The sequence below is a fragment of the Rhododendron vialii genome, chromosome 6a (assembly GCF_030253575.1).
Source record: "Rhododendron vialii isolate Sample 1 chromosome 6a, ASM3025357v1".
Classification (NCBI taxonomy): Eukaryota; Viridiplantae; Streptophyta; class Magnoliopsida; order Ericales; family Ericaceae; genus Rhododendron; species Rhododendron vialii.
The window spans coordinates 6,719,391-6,743,155 of record NC_080562.1 but is presented as its reverse complement, the minus strand read 5'-3'; the positions used below and the strand labels follow the sequence as shown (position 1 = coordinate 6,743,155).

Genomic DNA, 23,765 nt, shown 5'->3' with positions numbered 1-23,765 from the left:
TTTTATGGCACCCCTCTCGCCCAATCCGGAGATCGGTCGCTACTTAGGCATTTGCGAAAATGTTTGTTTTGCGATTCTGTTTCATTAATCAATTTTTAGCCAATTAGGGCGGGGGAACAGTTAATCGGGGATTTAAAACTGTAACAGTTTGCAGGATGTGATGAGATATGGCATGGATTAGTAAGATGACAGGTAATAAATGGAACGAAGTTCAAAACATCGATCATACATCAAGACAGTGCTTGTGTATGATTTTGGCACGAAGAAACAGCCAGCTTGCATGCGTGAGTTCATCCGCATGCAAGTAAACCGTCGCGCGACATATCCATACCCTCGCGCGAGTGTTCATGTTTCACCAATGGTTTGAATTTCATTCCCTTCTGGGCTCTGGAAGGACCAGTGCTCACCCAGGTGCAAACCAAGCAGTTTATGGGTACTTGAAAGTAAACAATATTACAGCCAACAGATAGAAATATTATGAAAAAGCAACCCCTAAACAGTGAGGGTGTCTAAACGAAGGCCAAGGCCAAGCTGCTCATGCAAGGGCATTCCCTGGGAGAGAGAGAACCATCGCGCGACAGTATGAGACAGCCGCGCGATTGTTCTGACTGGACTTCTAGGAATTGCTTTGCATACTTGGGGCTCTGAGACATGTTCAGGAGCATCCCAAAAGCATTCCAAACCAAGAGGTGTTATAAACTAAGCCTAACAATGATTTTCAACATGCAAGATAGCAAAGCAGTGAGCTAAATCTCCTTTAAAGACTTTTAACAGACTATAAGCACGATAATAAACTTAAATACCAGGGTCCCTTCCCCACGTGGTCCATTCTCACGCAGACAGAATCGTCGCGCGAGCATCTGGGACCATCGCGCGAGGGTTTCCCTGCTAGCGGCTCTTGAAACTCTGCCAGCTTTAGGGCCAGAACTGGTATCAATTACCAGCCTTGACCCTGCCAGCCCCCCTCAGGGGTTCGAACAGTGAGCAGAAAGATATTATACCTTTGCTTTGAGTGCCTTGGAAATGGCTTGTATGATGAGATGGTGAGACTTGGAGAGTGATTATGTGGGAGTGAGTAGTGTGAGATATTTGTGCTTGAGCTTTTCTTCTTCTTTCTCAAAGAGGGGTTTTTTTTTGTAACCCTTTGCAAGGAAGCAAAGGGGTGTATTTATAGGAGAAGAGGGTTAGTGGGTGGCTAACCAAGCCCTTGTAACCAGCCAGCAATGCTGGTTACAAATGCTTGGTGGAGGAGTGGGGTGGCAAAGGTGATGGGAGAGTGGGGGGTGAGGTGGTGCAAGGGGAGCCCCCCCAGAACGCTGTTCAGCCGAGAAAACGGGGTCACATGGGTCTGTAGCCCCCTGACCAACACGCAATCTGGGTGAAAATGACAGGTGTTGACCATCGCGCGATGAAGTGAGAGCATCGCGCGAGGGTTAAGCCAACCCCGCGAGGGTCCATGGTCAAAGCTTTGACTTTGACCACCACCTGGCAAATGAACCATCGCGCAAGGGTTCCAGTACGTCGTGCGACATTCAAACCCAAGGTTCAGGTTCTGATTTAAGGTTTTAAGGCTAAGGATGGGTTCCTCACATACCAAACTCAAGCCATTCCAAGTTCTCGGGACTGTTTCGACCTGACTCATCATCGGGGAATCAAGAAACCGAAGAACAAAGTAAAACGATTGGGAAGTCAGATTGGGGTGTCTACAGAACCAATTAGTCGCAACACTGCCAAACCCAAAAAGATGCCAAACCTCAAAATCGACCGCCGAGAAACTGTCATTTCGATCTCCATAAACAACTAAGATACCACCATCCGAGATTCCAAGACTCCCTCGCAAGCCACCACATCGTTGCCACCTAAAGCCGTTCCGACCATGGTCACTCTATTGCTCGCCGCAAGGCCTCCACTTTGTCGTTAAGCCAGATGAATAATCTATGGGAGACCTCGTAGCCTCTCCTCCACTTGTTGCCTGGACCGCCCTTGCCGTTAAGCCAACTGGTTACACCCAAAAATGTTAATAGGCAAGCGATCGGAGAGGCAACGAGGGGGAGAAGTAGAAACAATGGCAAAAGGACGAAGGTGAGGGAAAAGGTTTGGGAAGAAAAAAAAAAGGATAGGGAGAAAGAGAGAAGAGGACGAGGGGGAAGGCAGGAAGGCGGCGGTGCCACCACCCCCAAATAAAACCCTAATAGTTGTGAAGTTCGGTTAAGATATAGTATTCAGAAAAATTGCATCAATAGAATGCTTAACTACCTTTTGTTACCATGGAATCTTATCCTCCAATGGAGGAGTAGTAATTATGTCAATATTATGTTAAACTTCTCTCACCCATGGGGTGACTTTGATATTATAGTGAAATTTTTGTCTTTGGTTTGATTTGAATATGATATACGACAATTTTCACTCTAAATCCAAACTCGAATTGCGCCCAAAAATGATATGGAGAGCCAATTAAAACAACTCATGTATATAGCAAATGTTTATGTTTCTATTAAACTACTATAGATGTAACGACTAACCACAGCTGACCTGCTAACTATTCGCCTAACCACGTGGCTCAAAAGGCTAATCTTAAATTATACAGTAGCTGGTCAAAATCACTTATATATAACTTTCAACTTTCACAAGTTCCCGATGTGGGACTTTTTGGGTGGAATCTCACAATCTCCCCATCTTATGATGCAACGTCCTCGTTGCATTGGCCCAGCAACTTTCCCTTGGTGGTCATAGTGTGACACTTAATTTTGTACAACACAATTAATATGCTCGTACCAGATTCTAGAGGTAGCCCCTAACATGTAGACTAGGGTTGTGCTTTAATACCAACTGTAACGATCCGCTCCAACTGACTTGTTTAACTATTAACCCAACCAAAAGATTAACCTTAAGTTATATAGTAGCTGCTTGGGTTTTTTTATATATCATTGAGCAAGTCTACAGTTCCCCGATTGGGAAATCTCGATCGGAATCCCGACGCCCTGCCGGGAATGCTCCGGCCACCGGACGGCCGATCCGAGCCGTCCAAAAAATCTTTAAAAAAAAACCGAGTGGGCCCACATTAGAATAAACGGCATCCGACATGTGTAAGTGGCCGATTCAAGCACTCCATTTTTGTGTTTGGATCGGCCAAAAATGAAGTGTTTGGATCAGCCAAAAATGGAGTGCTTGGATCGGCCACTTACACACGTCGGATGCCGTTTATTCCCGCGTAAGCCCACTCGGTTTTTTTTTTTAGAATTTTTGGACGGCTCGGATCGGCCGTCCGATGGCCGGAGCATGCCCGGCGGAGCGTCGGGATTCCGATCGGGATTTCCCGATCGAGAACTGTAGACTTTCTGTATATCATTTAAACCTTTCATTTTTTGCCGATGTGGGACTTTTTGGGTGGAATCTCACACTGGAATCTAGGGATTTTTTTAATGTCACATTTCGATCTTCCACAGACTGTGAGAACCCACTTGGGAATAAAGTCCCACATCTGTGGGTAAGTGGAAGTTGAAGCAGTATATAAGTTAAGGCCGGCCAGCTAATGTATAACTTGAGGTCAATTTTTTGAGCCGCGTGGTTAGACGAATGGTTAGTAGGTCAGCTAGTACGGGTCGTTACAGTTGGTATTAGAACACAACCCCGGACTACATGGTGGGGGCCACCTGTAAAATCTGGTACGAGCGCATTGATTGTGGTGTACAGAACTAAGTGCCACACTATGGCCACCAGGGGAAGGTTGATGGGCCAATACAACGAGGACGTTGCGGCTAAGGTGTGGAGATTGTGAGAACCCACTTGGGAATAAAGTCCCAAATTGGTGGGTAAGTGGAAGTTGAAGCAATATATAAGTTAAGGCCGGCCAGTTAATGTATAACTTGAGATTAACCTTTTAAGCCGCGTGGTTAGGCGAATGGTTAGCAGATCAGCTGTGACGGGTCATTACACAGACTCTACTTCTTCCTCTCTCTTTGTCTTCTTTATCTTCTAACTTAGAATACTCGATGTATTGTTCATGTCGATAGATCAATCGTTGAGAATAGAAGAATCCCTTTTCGTTCATCTTCAACTTGTAAATTAGAATTTCTCTAATCTCCATTGATGTTTAATAGAAGAATCTCTTCCATTAGTCTTCAATTTCGTTCTTACTACTAATTTCACGTTTGATTCGACTGCCATTTCACATTCGATGAAGTCCTGAAATATGCGCGAGGAACCACGAGTTCGCCTTTGGAGATAAGCCGGATCGCCCTTATTATTTTGTTGTTGCTTTTGTTTCTTTTCTCTGTCGGGTGCTCCGGAGAAGAGAAATATTGGTAAATAGAAGATAGTGGTAAAGAAATACAGAATGAAGGGAAGGATCAGGAAGGCAGTGGAGAAGAGGCACAGAATGAAGGGAAAGATCACGAAGGCAGTGCCGAGGCTGTTGGATGGTTTAAGTTTGTCCAACCTAGATTTAATATAATATTCAAAGACTTGCTTCAAGCAATGAGGCAAATTTACGAGTGTAATCATGTGAGTGATAAAATCTAATGGCTGGAAATTCAATTAGCCTTAAACCTGAGGTCAAGGTTAAACTGACCACTTTGAAATATATAGTTGGAGAATATAATCTTAAACATTTTACTTGGTCTGATATTCTTGTATTGAGAGAGATGATCTTGTTTTTGATAACTTATCCATACCGTCAAGTGGGCGGATTCCCTCAAAGAGAGACTTGGTTTTTGGAGCATCAAAAAGTACCATATGATCTCAAACATTTTCTTGAGCATTTGATTTCTACCGATGCTAGGTTGAGTGATATGGATTGGTTGTTAGACAATTCTTGTTTGTGGAGCTCGACAGATAAATTCAAATTCATACGAAGGATCCACGATTTAATACGTAACATGAAAAAATTCTTACCACACCATTGGTCTGATCTTTACATTAAGGAGTTATAGAAACATGGGTTTGTTTTTTGGTCCTCTATTAGCGATCTCCAACCCAAAGATATTGTGAAGAAGGTTAAAGAGGACATGAAGAAGGCTAGAGATGACATGTTAAGGCTTGAGAAAGAACTGTAGAAGGATCAGTCAAGAGAGGCTAAAGAGGACGAGATAAGGCTTGGGAGAGATATGCAGGATGAAGAAGTAGAGGGGGAGAGAAATGCCTTCATGATAATTCTTCTTCTCTTTTCGAAATATGGAGGAGCATTACAATACGCCACTAGCACATGGGAACCCTATGCACAATAAGTTGGAAAAAGATGACATACTGAGCTTGTAGATTCTCTGTTTGGGGGTGCATTTTCCCTTCTTCGTCAATCCCGCGGGCAAGCTTGGTTCGTTAAAAAAGAACCTCATGGGCTCAAGTGCATGCCAAAACTGTTTAGTGAAGTCCCATTTTAAGATGAGATGGAAGTTTTCTCAGTTTATTATGCAGATTTCATTACTTGTTTGTATGAAAAATATTAGGGCCGAATTTGGAGATGAGGTTTTGGTGGACTTTGCTTTCGACTATGTTTGACTCTTGGACCAAAAATAAATAAAAAAAAATCAACGGTCAATCTTCATATATATTTTTTATTGCATAAATATAAAAGAAAAATCAAAATTGATTCTTAATTTTGAAGCAAGGATGTGAAAATGATTGGAGAGCCTGCATTATTTATTTTGAAAATATGGAGAATGATTTTGAAGAAATAAATGGTCAATTGGAGATTTTATAAAGAATTGTAATAGTACCTCCTTTAATATGAAGAAATAGCACAATAAGCATTTTTATATCACTCGAAAGTCGACAGTAACAAAGAGAATAATATCGTGCTTGACTTTGTAAAAAATTTTCAAGTTGTAACTAAAATAGCATCGCCCTGTATTGAATTTTTGATCTGCCATTCCCTGAGGTAATAATTTTTGCAAGCTAGTACTATTTTCTTTATAAATTCACCCTAAAATTTATCATTCAGTACTTAAATTTACACACAACGCAAGTACTAAAATATAAATTTTGAATGCATTTATGAAAAAGAGAATTGCAAAAATTATCTCGCCGAGAAATCATGATTTTGGTTTATTGTTTTTCATGATAAATTAACCATGAAAAACATGGTCAGTTTGAATATTGTATATGCTCTGAAATAATTTTTTATAGTAATTTTGCAATAAATAAAAACATGGTCAATCCACTATGTTCCAAAACGTTTCATGATAGTACATGCTATAAATGAAAAAATAAATAAGATTTTCGAATGTAAATCGGTGAAATTTGGTTATTACGAATCTTTTAAGTTTTAAAATCATCTTTCGTAATTATCTCCCGTAATTATTGAGATTGAATCCCACTAAAGTGGGAAATGATTGAATCCTACTAAATTAAAAAATGGTTGAATTCCGCTAATTTAGGAAGTCAATTTAATAAAATATATATGAATATATTATTAAAAATGTAAGATAGGTAATTGACCATTTAAAAGGATGAAAATATAACTGGTCAAAATGACCGGGATAAATACTTACGTAAAATGAGGTCTGAGGATGAATTTTTAAGTCTACCATAATATATTTTATCAAACAAAAATTTTAAAAAATTTGTAAATCAAAAGAACTCACTTTTTATTCTAAAAACCTTTTCATTGATACCTATTAAATTTTTGAAATTTTCTTGTTGTACAGGACTTATTACTTTTTTTTTTTTTTTGGGTCAAGCGAAAAATCACAGTACTTATTTTTTCAGTCTTTCTTTCATGAACCGAGCAAATATATTTTGAGAGAGACTTGCTTGGTTTCTTTTTTGAAAAAAATAATTCAAACTCAAAAAATACTTATTATTTTTACTTTCAAGTATTACTTTTCATTCGTTATTTCATTTTCGATCATTATTCTTATTTCTCTCCGTCTCTCTCCATAAAAAAAAAAACCAAATTAATTCCCGTTTCAAGTCCGCATCTGAGAAACCAGATAACATCGGAACCTTTCTTACAACTGAACACAGGAACCTGAGAGGACAATCCGAGGTCTCCCCAGGTCCACAGATCGTGACCCGGTCGCCGCCGTGGATGGGCCAAGCACCTTCCACTCCCGCCGCCGCTCCCGACCACTCCTCCAAATCCAAACTCAAACCAACGGTCCTGATCTCCCCGCCGCCGCCGATGCACGACGACCAGGCCAACTCACCACCACCACCTCACGATCTCATCACAGATCGTGTAGTATCCTCCGATGATGACCACATCTCGACCCTCCCCGACGAGTGCCTGGCCTGCGTCTTCCAGTCCCTCTCCTCCGGCGACCGGAAACGGTGCTCCCTCGTCTGCCGCCGGTGGCTCCGGGTCGAGGGACAGAGCCGCCACCGCCTCTCCCTCCACGCCCGCTCCGATCTGCTCTCTGCGGTTCCTTACCTCTTCGCCCGGTTCGATGCGGTGACGAAACTCGCTTTGAAATGCGATCGGAAGTGTACGAGTATCGGCGACGACGGTCTCGTACTTATCTCGCGTCATTGCCGGAACCTCACTCGTTTGAAGCTACGTGCTTGCCGTGAACTTACCGACGCCGGTTTGGCGGTGTTTGCGAGGAATTGTAAGGGGTTGAAGAAGCTGTCCTGTGGATCGTGCACGTTTGGGGCCAAAGGTTTTGTTTTGAGTTGATTCTGATTAGTTTTTTTTTTTTTTTTCAGTCATTAAAAATTAGTAGTAGTTTGTAAAAGTTTTTTCATTTTAGGTCGTATGATTTTGATTAGCAGTAATTCAGCGAGAAAGTAAATAGGATCGAGCTTTGCTCTGGCTATAATTGAAACCCCGACAGTGGGCGGTGGATTAGTTGCGCTAGTTGCGCGTAAGGGACAACGTAAGCTGTCCCGGACACCTGAGAAAAGAAAAAAGTAAATAGGATCACTCGATCGACATTTTAGAGTAGAAGGATCACTTTGAGAGGGATTGAGTGAATCATTAGAAAAAGAAAATGCTAAAAGCTGGCGCTTATTGATGGTTTATTGCCTTATTGGTCATCAAGAATAAGAAATTAGAAATAGTTTGTAATTGGTCATTTTCCTCCTGGCTTTGTTATGGTTTGGTTAGCAGTAGTTCGGCGATGAAGTAGTAGGATCACTAAATCAACAGTTAAAAGTAAAAAGATGGCATGAGAGGGAATGCAAAAAATGATAAGAAATCGCACCTATTGATAAGTTAGTTTATTGGTTATCGAGAATTAAAAGAATTAGAAATAGTTTCTAATTGCATTTTCCTTTCAGGTTTGTTTTGGGTTTGATTGGCAGGAATTGAGCAAAAGTTCCTTTTTTGTCTTGTTGCTTATGGTTTTTTCCAAGCTGTTTGCTTCATTTTGATATGCTTTTCTGAATCAGGTATGAATGCTGTTCTCGATACCTGCTCGTCGCTAGAAGAGCTATCGGTGAAGCGGCTCCATGGCCTCACGGACGGAGAGCCGGCAGCAGAGCCGGTTAGGCCCGGTGTCGCAGCAACATCTCTCAAAACTATATGCCTGAAGGAGCTTTACAATGGTCAGTGTTTTGGTCCTCTAATCATCGGTTCAAAAAATTTAAGAACTTTAAAGATTTTCAGGTGCTCCGGTGATTGGGATACTCTTCTAAAGCTAATCGCCAGTCGAGTAACAGGTATGGTTGAAATTCATCTCGAGAGGCTTCAGGTTAGCGATACCGGGGTCACGGCAATATCTAATTGTATGTATCTTGAAATCCTGAACCTTGTGAAGACCCCTGAATGCACAAATTTGGGGCTTAAGGCGGTCGCAGAGAACTGCAAGCTGTTGCGTAAGATTCACATTGATGGATGGAAGACGAATCGGATAGGCGATGATGGTCTAATTGCTGTTGCTAAACACTGCCCAAATCTTCAAGAACTTGTCCTAATTGGTATAAATCCGACCAGATTAAGTTTGGAGTTAATAGCTGCGAATTGCCAAAACCTAGAACGGTTGGCATTGTGTGGAAGTGAGACCGTAGGTGATGTGGAGATTTCTTGTATTGCTGCTAAATGCATAACATTGAAGAAGCTTTGTATAAAGAGTTGTCCTGTATCCAATCATGGTATGGAAGCACTGGCACGCGGTTGCCCTAATTTGGTGAAGGTGAAGGTGAAGAAGTGCAGGGGAGTGACTTGTGAAGGTGCAGATTGGTTAAGGACAAGTAGGGGATCTCTGGCAGTCAATTTGGACACCGGTGAGAATGACCATCAGGATGCGAGTGCTAGTGATAGTAATGCCCACGAAAATGGTTTGGAAATGCCACCCCCACCAGTGGCTGCCCAAGATGGTGGTGGTGGGGCTAACGCTGCATTGAGCGGCGCTGGTCGATCAATGTCATTCAAGGCAAGATTAGGCCTCACTGCAGGGAGGAACTTAGTGGTTTGTACTTTCAGAAGGTGGTCAAGCTTTACCAGCAGTTCCCGCCATAATTAAAGAAGGAGACTAACTTGAATCTGGGGGAACTGAAACATTTACATCATTTTGCATTATATTTACCTGTTTCAATCTTCGTTGTATTCTTGTGTGCTTTGTATTGTCTTCTACATTTAATTTTCACTGTTGGGACCTTGGGCTTGGGCTTGGGCGTGATTTCAAATCTTTATGTTTCAGTGTGGTTATTGCAATGTCCCTGTTTTCTTATCATATCAACAGGAAAAAGAAATTGTACTTATTGATTTGACAGTCTTTCCAACATTAGTTTATAACAGCAGACTCGAGTGGATATGCCATAAGTTTGTCTCTTGATTTTTCTTTCACATGGAAGCGTGGTTTGGTGTATAGTTTTCCATTACTGGCACCTGATTATTTGATTACTAATGTAGCTTATACAATACTCACATGCCAACGAATTTACATATTTTGAAAACTTGGCATGCTGCTGAGGTTTCTCTGGTACTGGGTCCTTAAAGGGAGTAATCTAATTGTGAGGTTCATAAACTTCATTGAGCCACCCAACAAGGTTGCAATTGATATGGTGTTTCCATTGACTGAATTGATTATTAAATATCTAACCATGGCACTTAATTAGCAGGCCTCTGATTATGATATCTCTGGATGGTCACAGAGATTCATACGAAGAGACAAGTGCTCCCTCTTTGAAAGTTGGGATAGTTCCAAATTAAAATTGTTTTTTTGCCTATGATTGTTTTGGAATCTTGATTGAGAATTTGATTCGACCTTTTGATGGGCAAGACTGAGTTGCTTAGCGTTTTCCAGTGTCGAGCATTCTGGTTTATTCTATTTTGCCTTGCTGTCTATGGGTAGACAAATTCAGTACTCAAGCATGTGACTGGGACACTGGGTTATTCACTTCTTATCTTCTGTGACCATGTGTGCGTGTAGAAAGCTACACTTGTGAAAAGCCACACTCACCTAAATTTACGCATGCCCTAACAAACTCACTTGTCTATTGGGGTGCCAGCAGTGGTGATTAAACCTTTGTTGTTGCATTCAAGTTCAGCCCACGTCCTTGCTTATATTGGACACGTCATATTTTGCTCAGCGGTTTGGAACTTCCAAGTTTATCTGATGTCCCCAAAGGGACAGTGGTTTAGAAGTTGATCGAGTTAGAAAGTTGTTACGGACTTACAGTTGCTTTCTGCAATAACAATGCTTTCATTGGGGTTTGCCCATTCTTCTTCTACAGATGCTTTATTCAGCTCAGATTCAGAAGGTATGCTTTCAACTACTATAACTAAGACTATTGGCTTTAGTAGTTTCTTTTGAAGATGCCATTATCAAATTTGGCTTAAGGTTTGAAACCTAGAAGGTGTGACATTTCTTGGTTTCTCATATGAACATGATTGACTGAATTGGTGATCTCTGTTCTCTTTTGTTTAAAATGGTCTACTGATCTTGCTTCCTTTTTTCGTTCATTTGCGATTCAGTCTGGTGGAAGTAAACGAAGAACAATGGTCATGAAGCACCTCAATATCAATAATTCACATATACAGGATTTTTTGTTTACTTTTTGTCTTCTGCGTTGAAAGAATTAAATGAAATTCCTTTCCCAAATTTAACATGGGTGCTATTGCATTCAAACGTTGAAATAGTTAAATGAAATTCCTCTCCCAAATTAAACATGGGTGCTATTGCATTCAAATACAGTATTTGGTTATTTTCCTTTCTGTGTACTTGGTTATAAGGTTGTTAGTACAATCGATTTGGATTCTAAGGTTTGTGCATCGTATGGGATCTTTAGTTTGATAGGGAAAGCCAGATGGGAACACTGAATGCTTTTCTTTGGTAATGGTCGTTGATGATGGCTTAAAGATCAAGTTGGATTCGTTATTAGGATGAATTTGTGTCATTAAGCACTCCAAATAAAGACCGTAACAGACCCAAAAAGGCTTAACTCCTCATATGACGGAGAAAAGTATTCCCTGAAAGAGCTGAACATTCTTTTTTGATTCATAAAATTAATGATTGATTAATATTGACATATTGTTTGTTTTATTACCAAGTCTTTTACTCCTTTGTTCTGAAAAATCGAAGCATGGTAATCATAATACGGCTGTTGGGTATGATTTGCATTTAGTGGTATTGTCCGTGGTCAAGCTGGAATGGAGCAAAATAAAGATTTTGGAAAATGTGTTTTCTCCTTCATTTCTAAAGTATTTTCTATTGCTTTTACATTGTGTCCACAGCTTTTACAGTTGGCTAACCACTATATTTTTAGGTGGCCTTTTGGATGACTCATTTCATCAAAACCCTGTTTTTCACTTTTTTAGAAGTTTCTGAAGGAAATAGAGGAATATGAACAGCCAAATATTGGAGGAGCTATGACAAAATATCAGCCTCTGAGTCCCTGGCATAGCCAAGGAAGTACATTAGATTCGGAGAGAGGCTAATGGATGTGTATCAGCTCTTGCCATGGAAGCTTTGAATTTGAACATGTAAAGTAGGGCTCTGCGTGAATGATTTCTATGTAATCTGTTGTTTTGCTGTTGTACGAGAGAATTATAGTATTGTTAACAACATTGAAATGCACATTTTGTATCTTTTTTCATCATCTTATGTTTTGTGCAAGTTTGCCAGACCCATCCTTGTATATTGATTAGTTGAGGAATCAATTAGGCTGAACTGATTCAAGTAGCAGTGGGATCAGTACCTTCTTTGACGTCAAGCGAGGACTCATGTTTGTTGCATCCTTTAGTGTATTTGTTTATTTAGCTGCTTCAGGAAAATTACTTTTCATATGATATTGGTTCGGAGTATTTAACTGTAACCTTTTATTTGTGTTTAGATTTAGTTAAGTAGTGTTATAAACATGTATAAGGATTTTCTCTTTGGAGTGCCGTAGGCATGGGTAATTCGTTAGTCTATACAAAACAGAAGGGTGTGGACCCCACAGAAGTCGTTGCAATAGCCAGGATTCACTTATCCAATGGTTGGGGCTCATTCTCCTCCTTTGAGTAAAGTGCCCACATTTTTGGAACATATTGCACAAGTGCCACCGTACTGTTATAAACCTGGAGATCCGGCTTCCCAAAACACAATAATGAAGGCAAATTTCAAACCCATCAGCAATTAGAACTCTTCTTTACTCTCTCTCTCTCTCTCACACACACACACACACACACGAAGGTCCCCCATTCCCATCCCCCCCTCTCTGCTCTCCCATGTAAACCAACTCAAGACCGCCACTCCAAACCAGCACCACCCCACATCATCGTCTTAAGGTCTGCCCTTGGGGCCATCTACCCTTTGTTCAAACCTAGCTCGCAGCTCGCATATGGGAGGTATCTTTTTTATCTATACCTTTTATTTGTATATCTGATCTTTATATTCTTTTTCCCTATTTGACATGTTGGTCTGCTCACTATGTGTTTGCTAATAGGGTCAGATTTCTTATCTCTCTTCTAATTTTTATTGTGATTGACTTTGGAAAGACTCTGTGGTTTAGATTTGTGGGTTTTCTTGATGCATCCTCACATCTTTGATTGGCTCAGAAGCTGCAATACAGCGCAACCACAGAGATTGTTTACCCTGCAACTAATTTGCTTCATTTATGGTTGAGTATCAAATCTGGTAATCTGCACGCTCCTCTTAATATCATATCCACCAGTTCTTTACTGTTCTTTCCAATTTTTATGCCATACTGGTACGGGTTGGTTGTTTTTAATGCAAAGTGGATATATAAATTATGGGGTAGACTTTGTTGATAAATATCTTGTGAGTAGAATTTGTATATTACTATAATTCATTATTTTTAATACGTGTATTCACGAGGATTTCTTTGCCCTCTTTTCTGTCTTTGTTAGCCCTATTTTGTTGCTTCTCAAAGACCTAATCCAAATTTGCAGAAATATTTTTCATTTGTTTAATGTTTCACTTTTTGGTTTGTGGCAATGCATTGACACTGGTGGATATTGGGATGAATTCGGTTTATGAAGTTAGATGAATTTTGATTAGGTCGATGAGTCCTAAACTCGTACTCCCTCTGTCCCATATTGCCCACCCCCTACGATTTGTCGTGCAATTTTTGGATTGAAAAATAAAGTACTTTCAAGTGTCATTTTTAAGTTTCTTTACACCGAATTAAGGTACTTCATGAGCTCTTTAATATGGTGCAAAGAAATTTTAAAAAATATGCGCGGAAGTAATTTTTTTTATCTCAAAATTGCATGTCTTTTCGTAGGGGTCCAAAAATTTGGGACAATGGGAGTAGTAGTGTAGTACTGATGTCGGTATGCTTTGTATGCATAATTGCATGGGTTTGATATTGGGGGGGGGTGTGTGTGTGTTCATAAGAAAAGCACACTAGGGAGTTATGAATTGAATTAGATGTAAATTGCTGCAAGAGTGTTGCCTTTCCCTCCACCCCATACTCTCTGCTTCCTTCAGACTCTTACTGACTTTCATAAGAAAATTCATGGGTGATCATCGAGTTCAATGATAGGAGGAAGAGAAGCCCTCATGAGTTTAATAGAGAAAGGAATAGTGCTATATTGTTGTTAGCTCTGTACCTTATAAAGTCAATTGAGATATTCAATAATAATGGTCACTAAGTCACTTGAAATGTATGTACCAATAGTTGGATGTGTACATGTTTAGACATGGTATTTTGTATTTTGCTGATTTTGATTTGAATTGTCTCACTTTGAGGGTGGTGAGTGGATATGCCCCAGTCCTGGGTAGTGTTTGTCTTTCAGTCTTGAGGTGTAGTTTGAGTATTCTGGGCTTCCCCTTTGTCTTTGTGTTTGAGTCCTTGTCGTGTCTGGTGATCCCTCATGTGGAAGAGTAGTGGTTAACACTGCCTTTTGAGGTACAACATATTGATTCTGCTGCCTCATCAATTTAACTTGGTTGCTGTGAAGATCTTTGATGCTGATGGTGTACATTTCTGCTCTATGTTGAGGAGTGTATTTCTACTGCTAATTTGCTTCTCTATGGTATGATGGTGTCTCTACCCATATATGCTTATTATGGAATCCCATCTCTCTATTGGAAATATGCTTATGTTTGCTTCTGGTTTGGATGTGCTGCTGCTGCTGCTTGTTGCCTAATCCGACTTAGACTTCAAGGTGGTGCAAAGCTGATGAAGACTCCTCCTACTGCTGGTTTCAACCTCTCTTTGTGATCCCTACCCCAAATGTGTTAGGTGTCCCTCCTGCTGATGACTATACTCTGATCAAGGCCTCTAACCTTACTCTGGCCTTAACGTCTGCTGTATTTTACCGTATTAATGCTGCTGTTGATGTTGCTGATTGCTGCTTGCTGATTATGCTGATGCCACTGCTATGGATGTGCTGTTTGCTGCTTATGCTGATGGAACTCTGATTCTGATCTATCAAGTTTGTTAATTATCTCGCTATGCATGCTGAGATTGGTTTATTTCAGCTTACTTTTAATCGTCCTCTTCCTCTTCCTTTTCAGTACTTCGCTGAATGTACTTTTGCTAAACTTTGCCTTCTACTTTGTCCATCTTCTGGGCTTAGCATACGGTTTCTCTCCAATGTACCTTTTGTCGAGTTTAATAAAATAAATTTTGTTGCCAATCAAAAAATATATATTTTGGTGAACCATGTTTCAGTTTTGCTCATTGCTGGGCCTTTTCAATACAATATGGTTTCTTTCTTTTTTCAACAAGGCTTACTATTTCACATCATTATGTCCGAAAATACTGTAGGCATTCCATTTATCCGTAGGTAGTTGAATTGTTTTTGCCGGGGTCTATAAATTGGTAGATGGGTTGGGCTTAGTTGTACCTACAATATGTTTGAGTTTTATCTCTCAAGTAATTCTCTTTTGTGCCACCGAGAAGTCCCCTCTCTCCTGACATTGCAGAAGTTTCCCTCTTGTTTGGTTTCAAGGTTGAATCGTCGACCTCAAACCTTAGCTTTCAAGAATCCGTTCTTGCCCCATCTCTCTAATGAGAAAATTGATTTGACAGGCCGTTTGATTTAGTGTTTCAGGCACTAGCAAGATTCAAAAGGTGAATTCTAATCGGGGTAGATAGTGCCATAATCAGGGACGGATTTAGTATGGGGCACGTGCCCCCAGTCAATTCCTTGTAGGTAGCTAATTGAAATTCTTGTTTCCAAGCTTGGTGGTACACAGAGACAGATGTTTTTGATGTACTGTAATTCCTAGTGAAACAATCATGCAAACACTTTCAAGATACGAAACTCAACAGGGATAACTGTGAGTTGCATATGGAAGTACTTCAAGAGGAAATATTTTGTCTTTTACAATGAAGTATAGTTTTATATTATTGTGGTTGATTATCGATTTTTGTTTGTGGGGTCAGTGGATCTTGGTGCCCCTACCAGAGAGAATTCTTGGATTTGTCTCTAGCCGTAGGCACGGATAATTCGCTATTAACTCTATATGGTTCGATGGTTTGTGACTTGTGATTGTGCTATTAGTCCCTTGTCCCTTTTCATAAACTACCAGAGGGTATTGATATTTGATATAGGAGTAATAAAATGCGGATATGTTGCAAATGTAAGTTGGTATTAGGAACAGGAACGTGATTCCCTATTGTACTAGGGATATATACCTTTTTTGTTAACAAAGTTGTGAAGATTTTTTGAAGTTTTTATTTTGGAACTGAGAAGATTTTTAAGTTGGAATTTACTTCTTCCAAGTGAAACCGTTCAATAAAGAAAAATACTCCATCCGCTCCATAATTTTAATTCTTTTTGAAAGATAGTGTATTTCAGTTGTTTTTGAAAAATCGTGTAATTTATCAAAACTAAAATATATAATACTTTCGTGCATTATTTTTTAATTTTGTTGCATGAAAGTGCTTTTACATGAACACATTTGGAATTTTTCATTAATCTTGTTGTTAGAAAACTAATAGGAGTAAGAAAACAAGACTAATAGGAGTAAGGAAAATAGTATCATGCTCAAAGAACAATATCTGCTCAATCCGAAACCTAAATCTATGATTGCAAGAAGTCAATCAAGAACACCCTTTGGGACGAAGCCCACCTAAAAACACTGAAGCCCATCCCCTATGGGTCTAAAATACCCAAATTTTACATTCAGCTCTAAACGGCCAAGCTCAAACACCTATGGGCCTCAAAATGCTCAGATCAGAACAATCAGCCTATGAAAACCCACATATTTGGGATTTACCATGCAGGTGTTGGTCTGGAGTGGCTCCGCCTTGGAGGTGGTTTTTCCTTTTGAAAGGGCGTAGTGTTTCCCCATGGGTGCAGCAGAGGAAGGCAGATAACATTAATGGAGCTAGCAAATGAGATGTTGGAATAAGAATGCACCAATGGGGATGGTTGCTTTTAGGATGTCCTATCTCATGAGATAAGGAAGGCAAGGGGGGGCCCTATAGTTGGAGGGAAGGGCCATGTCAAGGATATTTCCTTTTAGATGCCAATTTGCCCCTACAATTTGCAGCTTCAAATATAGGAGGGGGTGCGAGAATTTGTTACACGGCTAAACATCAAACAAAGTTAACGGGAGTTAAGATTGGTCTTTTCTCAACAAGAACACGAACATGACACGACAACACAAAACAAAATGGTTTGTCATTAGGGTGTCCTATCTCATGAGATAAGGAAGGCAAAGGAACCTATAATTGGAGGGGAGGGCCATGCTATGGATGTCCTTTTAGATGCCATTTTGCAGCTAGCTGTCAAGTCTCTTTAGGTGCTTCCTATGTGGGCCGTGGGGTGCTCTTCTTGCCTCACCTTGGGGTTTCAAATCTGGGCCAACGCCCTCTGCTGCAGTTTAGTACTACTAATTATTACTCCTTTTATTTGGTAAGAAATTATTCCCCCATTGGCCATTACTTAACCAGACAGTCCTTTCTGCATTTAAATGGGGGCACACCTTCAAATAACCCATTGCTAATGCTCTCCCACTCATGAAAAATATTGGTGGAGGGAGGACCACAGATTTCCTAATATACAAATTTGTGTATCTTGCCTTCTTGTTCCGAAAGATTTCCATTGGTTGGCTAAAATTTCTAGGGCAAATGAGTCAAGCCGGGGTGTTCGGCTACTAAACGAGCTTTTGCAAACGAGTCGGGTCAATACATATAAGAGCTAGATGAGCCGAGCTACGATTAGTTCGTTGGAGCTTTGTCAACACCCAACTTTTCAACTTTTGCTCAAGTAAGTGCAGTGGGTTGTTTTCTTTTTTTATTTCCTAGAAAAAGAAACTAGTAATATATCTAAACGGAATAGCCCCAAGCAAGTTCATAAATCATAAAAGTGCAAAACAAAGACCCATCTTAAAGATTCGGCATAACAACATAACCAAAAAATTTAAAAAAAAGAAGGGGTGGTCGTCTTCTCAGCCGACATTGTCGCCAATGACAGAGTATGCCCTGGCCCTTCGATGGGAAAATGAAATCTAACATGTATGGATGGATTGGGCAAGAATGCAGAAATCTGAATTGCGTACGGCAATGGAGTGAATTGTGTACACAGCCATTCCTTCAAGAAAAATCTCCAAAGTTAAAAAGTAGTTACGAGACAGGTTATTCTCTCATAATATATTACATTTAATTAAGTAGTACTTATCAATAATGCTACATACACAATTATCCAAACACAACAACCATCCACAACCTCTCACATACATGTGGCCCCACATGTATGTGGATGGTTGTTGTGTTTGGATGGTTACGTGCGTGTGAACCACACATATATGTGAGAGGTTGTGAATAGTTGTTGTGTTTGGATGATTATGCGTCTAGACTTTTTGTTTAGCAAGTGGAACACACCCGGGCTTGTTTGCTGGGGGTGTTAAGGGGATGAGAGAGAGAAGGGGACAAGGGAGGGAGAAGCAAGATGAGAACTGCTATTGGTACCGACCAATAGCGTAGGGAAAATGCACCAACGGTCGCGCCGGGCCATCTCCGACCACCGGACGGCCAATCCGAGCCGTCCACAAATTTAAAAAAAAAAAAACCGAGTGTGCTTACGCAAGAATCAACGGCATCCGACGTGCGTAGGTACTCAATCCAAACACTTCATTTTTTGACATATACATGTATATACACGTATACACAAAAAATAGGGTGTTTAAATCAAGCACCCTACACACATTGGATGTCGTTCATTCCCGCGTGGGCCCCCTCAGAATAATATTTTTGTACTGGTTCAAGCGGAGTGAAAATTAGAGTACTTAATTTTTTAACCATATTTTTTAATATATAACCGTCTAAAAAAATTTAAGTGTTCAAATTTTCACTCCGTTTGAATCGGTGTAATAATTTTGTTATTCTTATCATATTATTCTAAAGGGTCATAATTAATTTTTGTTTATAGGGCTCTCATAATCACATTTCTGCTTGACAAGGTCCTAAATAAAAAGCATATACTTAATATGAGAGTCCTAGAGATAAAAATAAATTACGACCTTTTAGAATAATATGATCAAAATAATAAGATTTTTACATCGATTCAAATGGAGTGAAAATTTGAGCATTTTTTTGAGACCATTTATATATTAAAAAATTAAGTACTCCAATTTTCACTCCGTTTGAATGGCTGTAAAAATGTTATTATTCTGATCATATTATTCTAAAGAGTCATAATTAAATTTTGTAACGGAAGGTTTGGATTTTTTTTTATACCAAAATGTCGACGTTTAAAACAGTGGGTAGGGCCTGCTGCGCCTCCCTGGGCAGCAGAGCCCCCGGGTCCGGTGAGTTGGGGGACTTTTCCTTTTAATTGTGTTTGGCACTCCAAGTCTAGCCCCCCCCCCCCCCCCCGCTCTCTCTCTCTCTCTCTCTCTCCAGAGTATGGAAGGTGGACTACCCATGCTCAATTGTCTGTTACAGCACACACTCAGAAGTCTATGTACATCTTCAGATTCTTCCAACTCCTCCAAATGGGTATATGCAGTCTTTTGGAGGATCTTGCCCCGGAACTACCCTCCACCAAAGTAAGCAAAAATAAAGAACCAAAATAGAGCCTCTCTTTTTTTTTGTCATTCAACAGAAAATTAACCGTGTTTTCTTCCCAAAATCATGTCAAATAATGGTCATGCGTGACATTGGCTTATTGCAGGTGGGACTATGGAGGAGGTGCTCTAGACCGTGCAAAGGGAAACAAAAGAAACTGGTAATTCGATTTCAACAAACCAAACAAGCCCTTGTCCTGTTTTAGCAAATGTTGTGTGCTGAATTGGGTTTTTTTGGTTTCAGGATTCTTGTTTGGGAAGATGGATATTGTGACTTTTGCGAATGCGGAAGAGCTGGAAGTGGGAATTTGAAGGCAAGATTTGGAGCTGATATCTTCTTCAAAATGTCTCATGAGGTCTACAGTTTTGGTGAAGGGTAATTGAACAAATCTTATGTAATTGGATAAAACCTTACTATTAGAGCAAATTTGGCTGACTTTTCAGCATAATCTTTTGTTTACCGGTGAGACGAAATTGCTATCAGGAAAGGAAAAAGTCATCTTAAGAGCCAAATTTTGACAGCAACTTTGGCTTTGCCGAATCTGCCACTATCACTCAAGCCAATTGATGTGAAAAGCAATATGAATATAATCCAACGGTCTGTTATTCGTCGAGATTGTGTCAAACTGGCACATATCGGTGCTGCAATACTTTTTTTTTTTTTTTTTTCGCTTTTTGACATTATATATACCAAGTCAGAAATGACTTCGACATTTTAATACTAACCGGTGGACTTGCTTAGTTTCTTTTCTCTCTTTTTTTTCTTGTATTGGAAAGAAAATTGTGAGAGAAGCTAAATAGAGTCAAGCTTAGGTGTGTTTGGTAACTTTCTCAAGTTTGTTTGGTAATCTTCTGCAGACTGGTGGGGAAAGTTGCAGCTGATAATAGTCACAAATGGGTGTTCAAAGATAGCCTAACTGAAAATGATCCAAGCTTCATTTCCTCATGGAATGTATCGCTTGACGCGGTAATTTTCCCCGCTTTGCTCGTTCTTTCAGAATCAGTTTTTCAAAATACCTTCTGGTTGACAAATTTCGAAACTTGTTTTTGAGAAAAATCCCATTTTAGGAAAAACGTCAACAAGAAGTTTTCATAATCTCGAAAACCGTTCCACCGAGATTTGAATTAGATATGAAAACAATGTGGGAGTGTTTCTTGTTTGCAACAATAATTTTCTGAGAAGTGTTGTGGAAATGTTGATACACACGGTTAGATAACTTAGATTTCTAACTCTCTTTGGATGTCTTCATCACATAAACAGCAACCACGGGCATGGCAATTTCAGTTCCATTCTGGAATTCAGGTTCATCACTATCTCAACTACCTCCTTCAAGAATCCTTTCTCCACCACTTCACTGAAATACTAACTACAACTTTTTCCCTCCATTTGGCAGACGATAGCCATCATTTCCGTTAGAGAAGGCATAATCCAACTTGGCTCGTTTGATAAGGTCTCTTTTTCCGTATCTACTATACATTTAGGCCCATTTGTTTGACGACACTAATAGTGAATGGATATATAATTTCACTGTATAAGATATCACCGGATTACTAAAAATACCACTCCCCCCGGATATATTGTATATCCCACTTTGTGCGATTATACACGAGATAAAATCACAAGTAAATATTGTTAGTGAAATACCGTATATTGTTAGTGCTATAAGATAATCATATCTGGTCAAACAAATGGGCCCTCATGTTACAAAACTTTTGTTTTTGGAGATTCATTTTGTTGGTTTATTTTCCATTTTAGATTGTTGAAGATTTCAATCTGGTGATAAGCATACAGAGGAAATTCAGCTACCTCCAGAGCATGCCAGGAATCTATGCCTTGCAAAGACCATACCTCCCTGTCCAAGCTCCCTATACCTTCAAACCCAACAACACCCACATGTTTATTGAGCCCACCAATAACATGAGTTTTGAATCTGATGGCAAGCCTCATTTGAGTGGAACAAAGAGACTTGACGGCGGCGATACACCGCCGCAGCGTAAGGCCCTCAACTTAGGCTACAACGGCCCACAAAATGGCCGGGCCACCGGAGCCCAGCCCGTTTGGCCCATTCCACCTCTCCTGCCCTACATGCCTTGCACTCTTGGAGCTCTTCTATCAAAGGTACCTTTTGTGCCACCATTGTATCACCCTATAGAGATCAAGAGTACAAGCCAAAATGTTGAGGTTGATAATGGTGATGGATTAAGCCAAATACAGGGTGATATAAAATTGGAGGCTTCTGGTGTATTAGAAGCTGATCAAGAAGAAAAACCCAACTCCTTAAAGCCTCAATTAGGCTTGGGAGATTGGGTGGGTGTGGAATAAGGGGTGGGGCCTTTGAGAGAGGACAGAGTGCTCTAAAACATATGTAATTAGGAAAGTGGTTTGTCAATTGGATGAATTTAGTTACTTTTGAGTATGCTAGTTGGTTGGTTGGTAGCTCACTATTTCTGCAGCAATGTGACTTATTCCATACAAATAACCATGCAATTATGCAGTAACATTTGTACACGGATCATTCTATTGAAAACTTACAGGAATGTCGATAAGTAAAAGAAAATGACAAAAAACCGCACAATTCAATGCACCTTTTGCACATTTCAAACATTTCACCTCACCTTTCCAACTTCAATTAAAGTCCAAATGGACTGGTTTTAGCATCTTCCTTTTTCAATCCATCTCTCTTTGTGTTTTGGTTCTAAATTTTTGACACTTCGGGATTTTATAGACCCTAGATAGTTGTTTTATTTATGAGGTAACAAGATTTGAGACCAAATCTTCGGCCCCATCTTTCCTGTTTCGTGTCCCAAATCCCGTGTCCACCACACAATTAGAGCCAAGAGACACGTCGTGTGGTTAGACGAGAGACAAAACTATCCCATGTGCCTGATTTCTATTTTCATCTTCACTTGTTTGTGATACCCTTAAACCTTAATCTATACATATGTTCTCTTAGTAGAGGTATTCATGCTATTTACATAGTTAAGATTTAAGAGACAAAAACAGTTCCCACTTACCCTACAAGACAAGGGGTAGAACAGAGAGACTACTCCTTTGCAAAAGCATACTGTTCTGTATCAGTGTTTCTCAAGCCTTTCGATAAGGAAACACATTAAACCTCCAAGGGTCGGTCTAGTGGTCAAGGCTTAGGAGTTTGCTCCCTCCTAAGTTCTCAAGTTCAAAACCTCCCAAACAGTATTAATTCCTTTGGGGCCAGCCCATACTAAGCTATACTTCGGCTTTAATTGAGCTTCCAGTAAGTGGGCAATAGGATTGGACCTTGAAGGATTAGTTGAGGTACGCATAAACTAGCCCAGACACCTAAATGATTTTGACAAGTTTTTCTTGGTCGGATCTTTGGATCTATTGCCTCCCAACTCATTGATTTTGACATTGTGTTGAACAGTGGAAGCCGTGTGCGGTAGCCCTCCACATAGTTTATTTCTCCACCTACTAGAGTTAAACGTCTTTTTCATGAATTCGGGGTGCATGCTGTACAGCATGCGTGTAGGGCCGACACCTCAGATTGCATCTCAACCAAACAGCAATGGACGGCCCGGATCCTTTTTCCGAAATAGAGTAATTTTTGGATTATTTTTCTATACAAAAAAGCCTTAAATGTAAAAACTTTATGTTCATTTCAAAACCAATTGGTAATGAGTAGAGAGGTTCCAGATGTTATTAAGTGATCACCCATTTCACTCCCAAGCAATGCGGGATTCTATTTCCTTAATATCCCCCTCACGTGCAGCCGCATTTGAGGTCTGTCACGTGTGGCCACTTTTGGGTCCTATCATCGTACAGCCTTTTTGATGGTGGATTGTTAATTTTTAAAATGTGGGGTGGAACGGGCCCCGCTCTGATACCATGTGAAAACTTTATATCCATCTCAAAACCAATTGGCAATGAGTGGAGAGGTCTCAGATGTTATTAAGTGATCACTCATTTCACTCCCAAGCAATGCGGGATTCTATTTCCTTAACACTTCCAATGTTACATAATTGGAATCGCAGTAGCATAAACAGAATTCCCAAAATCTGTTTGGAAAACAAAAAACAAAAACCGACCAATGCAATATAAATTTTGTCACCAAAAGGATTTGCGACAAAATAAAGGTTTCCACTCGATCCCCTAAGTTGTAAAATTGAAAAACTCTAAAATCAGTCCAATGGGCTGACAATAGTGAGTGTGTGAATGTGTATTAAAGGGTATAAAAAGTACACAGAAATACGTGTTTTTCTTGTCTTCTAGTGTGGTTATCATCAGCCCAGTGAACTGACAATAGCAAGACCGTTGTAAATTTTCCTAAAATATGAATAGTTTTCATTGATATTTTACATATGTGACACAAAGAATTGTCCCACAAATTCTATTGAGACTACAATATTTGTTCTGTTATCGTTGCCAACAGGACCTTA

General features: G+C 39.9%; 2 protein-coding genes across 2 annotated transcripts; both read left to right on the top strand.

Annotated features, from left to right (window-relative positions):
* The first annotated feature begins 6,886 nt into the window (after positions 1–6,886).
* Positions 6,887–9,700, top strand: LOC131331248 (F-box protein At1g47056). The gene is made up of 2 exons (XM_058365131.1): positions 6,887–7,598; positions 8,329–9,700. Exons 1-2 carry the CDS (start codon positions 7,028–7,030, stop codon positions 9,399–9,401), a joined length of 1,644 nt encoding a protein of 547 aa, XP_058221114.1. The 5' UTR covers positions 6,887–7,027; the 3' UTR covers positions 9,402–9,700.
* Positions 9,701–19,068: 9,368 nt separating this feature from the next.
* Positions 19,069–21,791, top strand: LOC131331247 (uncharacterized). The gene is made up of 7 exons (XM_058365130.1): positions 19,069–19,331; positions 19,457–19,510; positions 19,594–19,725; positions 20,208–20,316; positions 20,611–20,652; positions 20,744–20,800; positions 21,106–21,791. Exons 1-7 carry the CDS (start codon positions 19,189–19,191, stop codon positions 21,670–21,672), a joined length of 1,104 nt encoding a protein of 367 aa, XP_058221113.1. The 5' UTR covers positions 19,069–19,188; the 3' UTR covers positions 21,673–21,791.
* Positions 21,792–23,765: the final 1,974 nt, after the last annotated feature.

Bases quoted from the DNA above. Each gene is read 5' to 3' on its own strand.
- LOC131331248 (XM_058365131.1), top strand. From the start codon at position 7,028: ATGGGCCAAGCACCTTCCACTCCCGCCGCCGCTCCCGACCACTCCTCC. The intron at 7,599-8,328 runs GTTTTGTTTTGA...TTTCTGAATCAG, and splicing joins GTGCACGTTTGGGGCCAAAG to GTATGAATGCTGTTCTCGAT.
- LOC131331247 (XM_058365130.1), top strand. From the start codon at position 19,189: ATGGAAGGTGGACTACCCATGCTCAATTGTCTGTTACAGCACACACTC. The intron at 19,511-19,593 runs GTAATTCGATTT...TTTTGGTTTCAG, and splicing joins AAGGGAAACAAAAGAAACTG to GATTCTTGTTTGGGAAGATG. The intron at 19,726-20,207 runs GTAATTGAACAA...AATCTTCTGCAG, and splicing joins GTCTACAGTTTTGGTGAAGG to ACTGGTGGGGAAAGTTGCAG.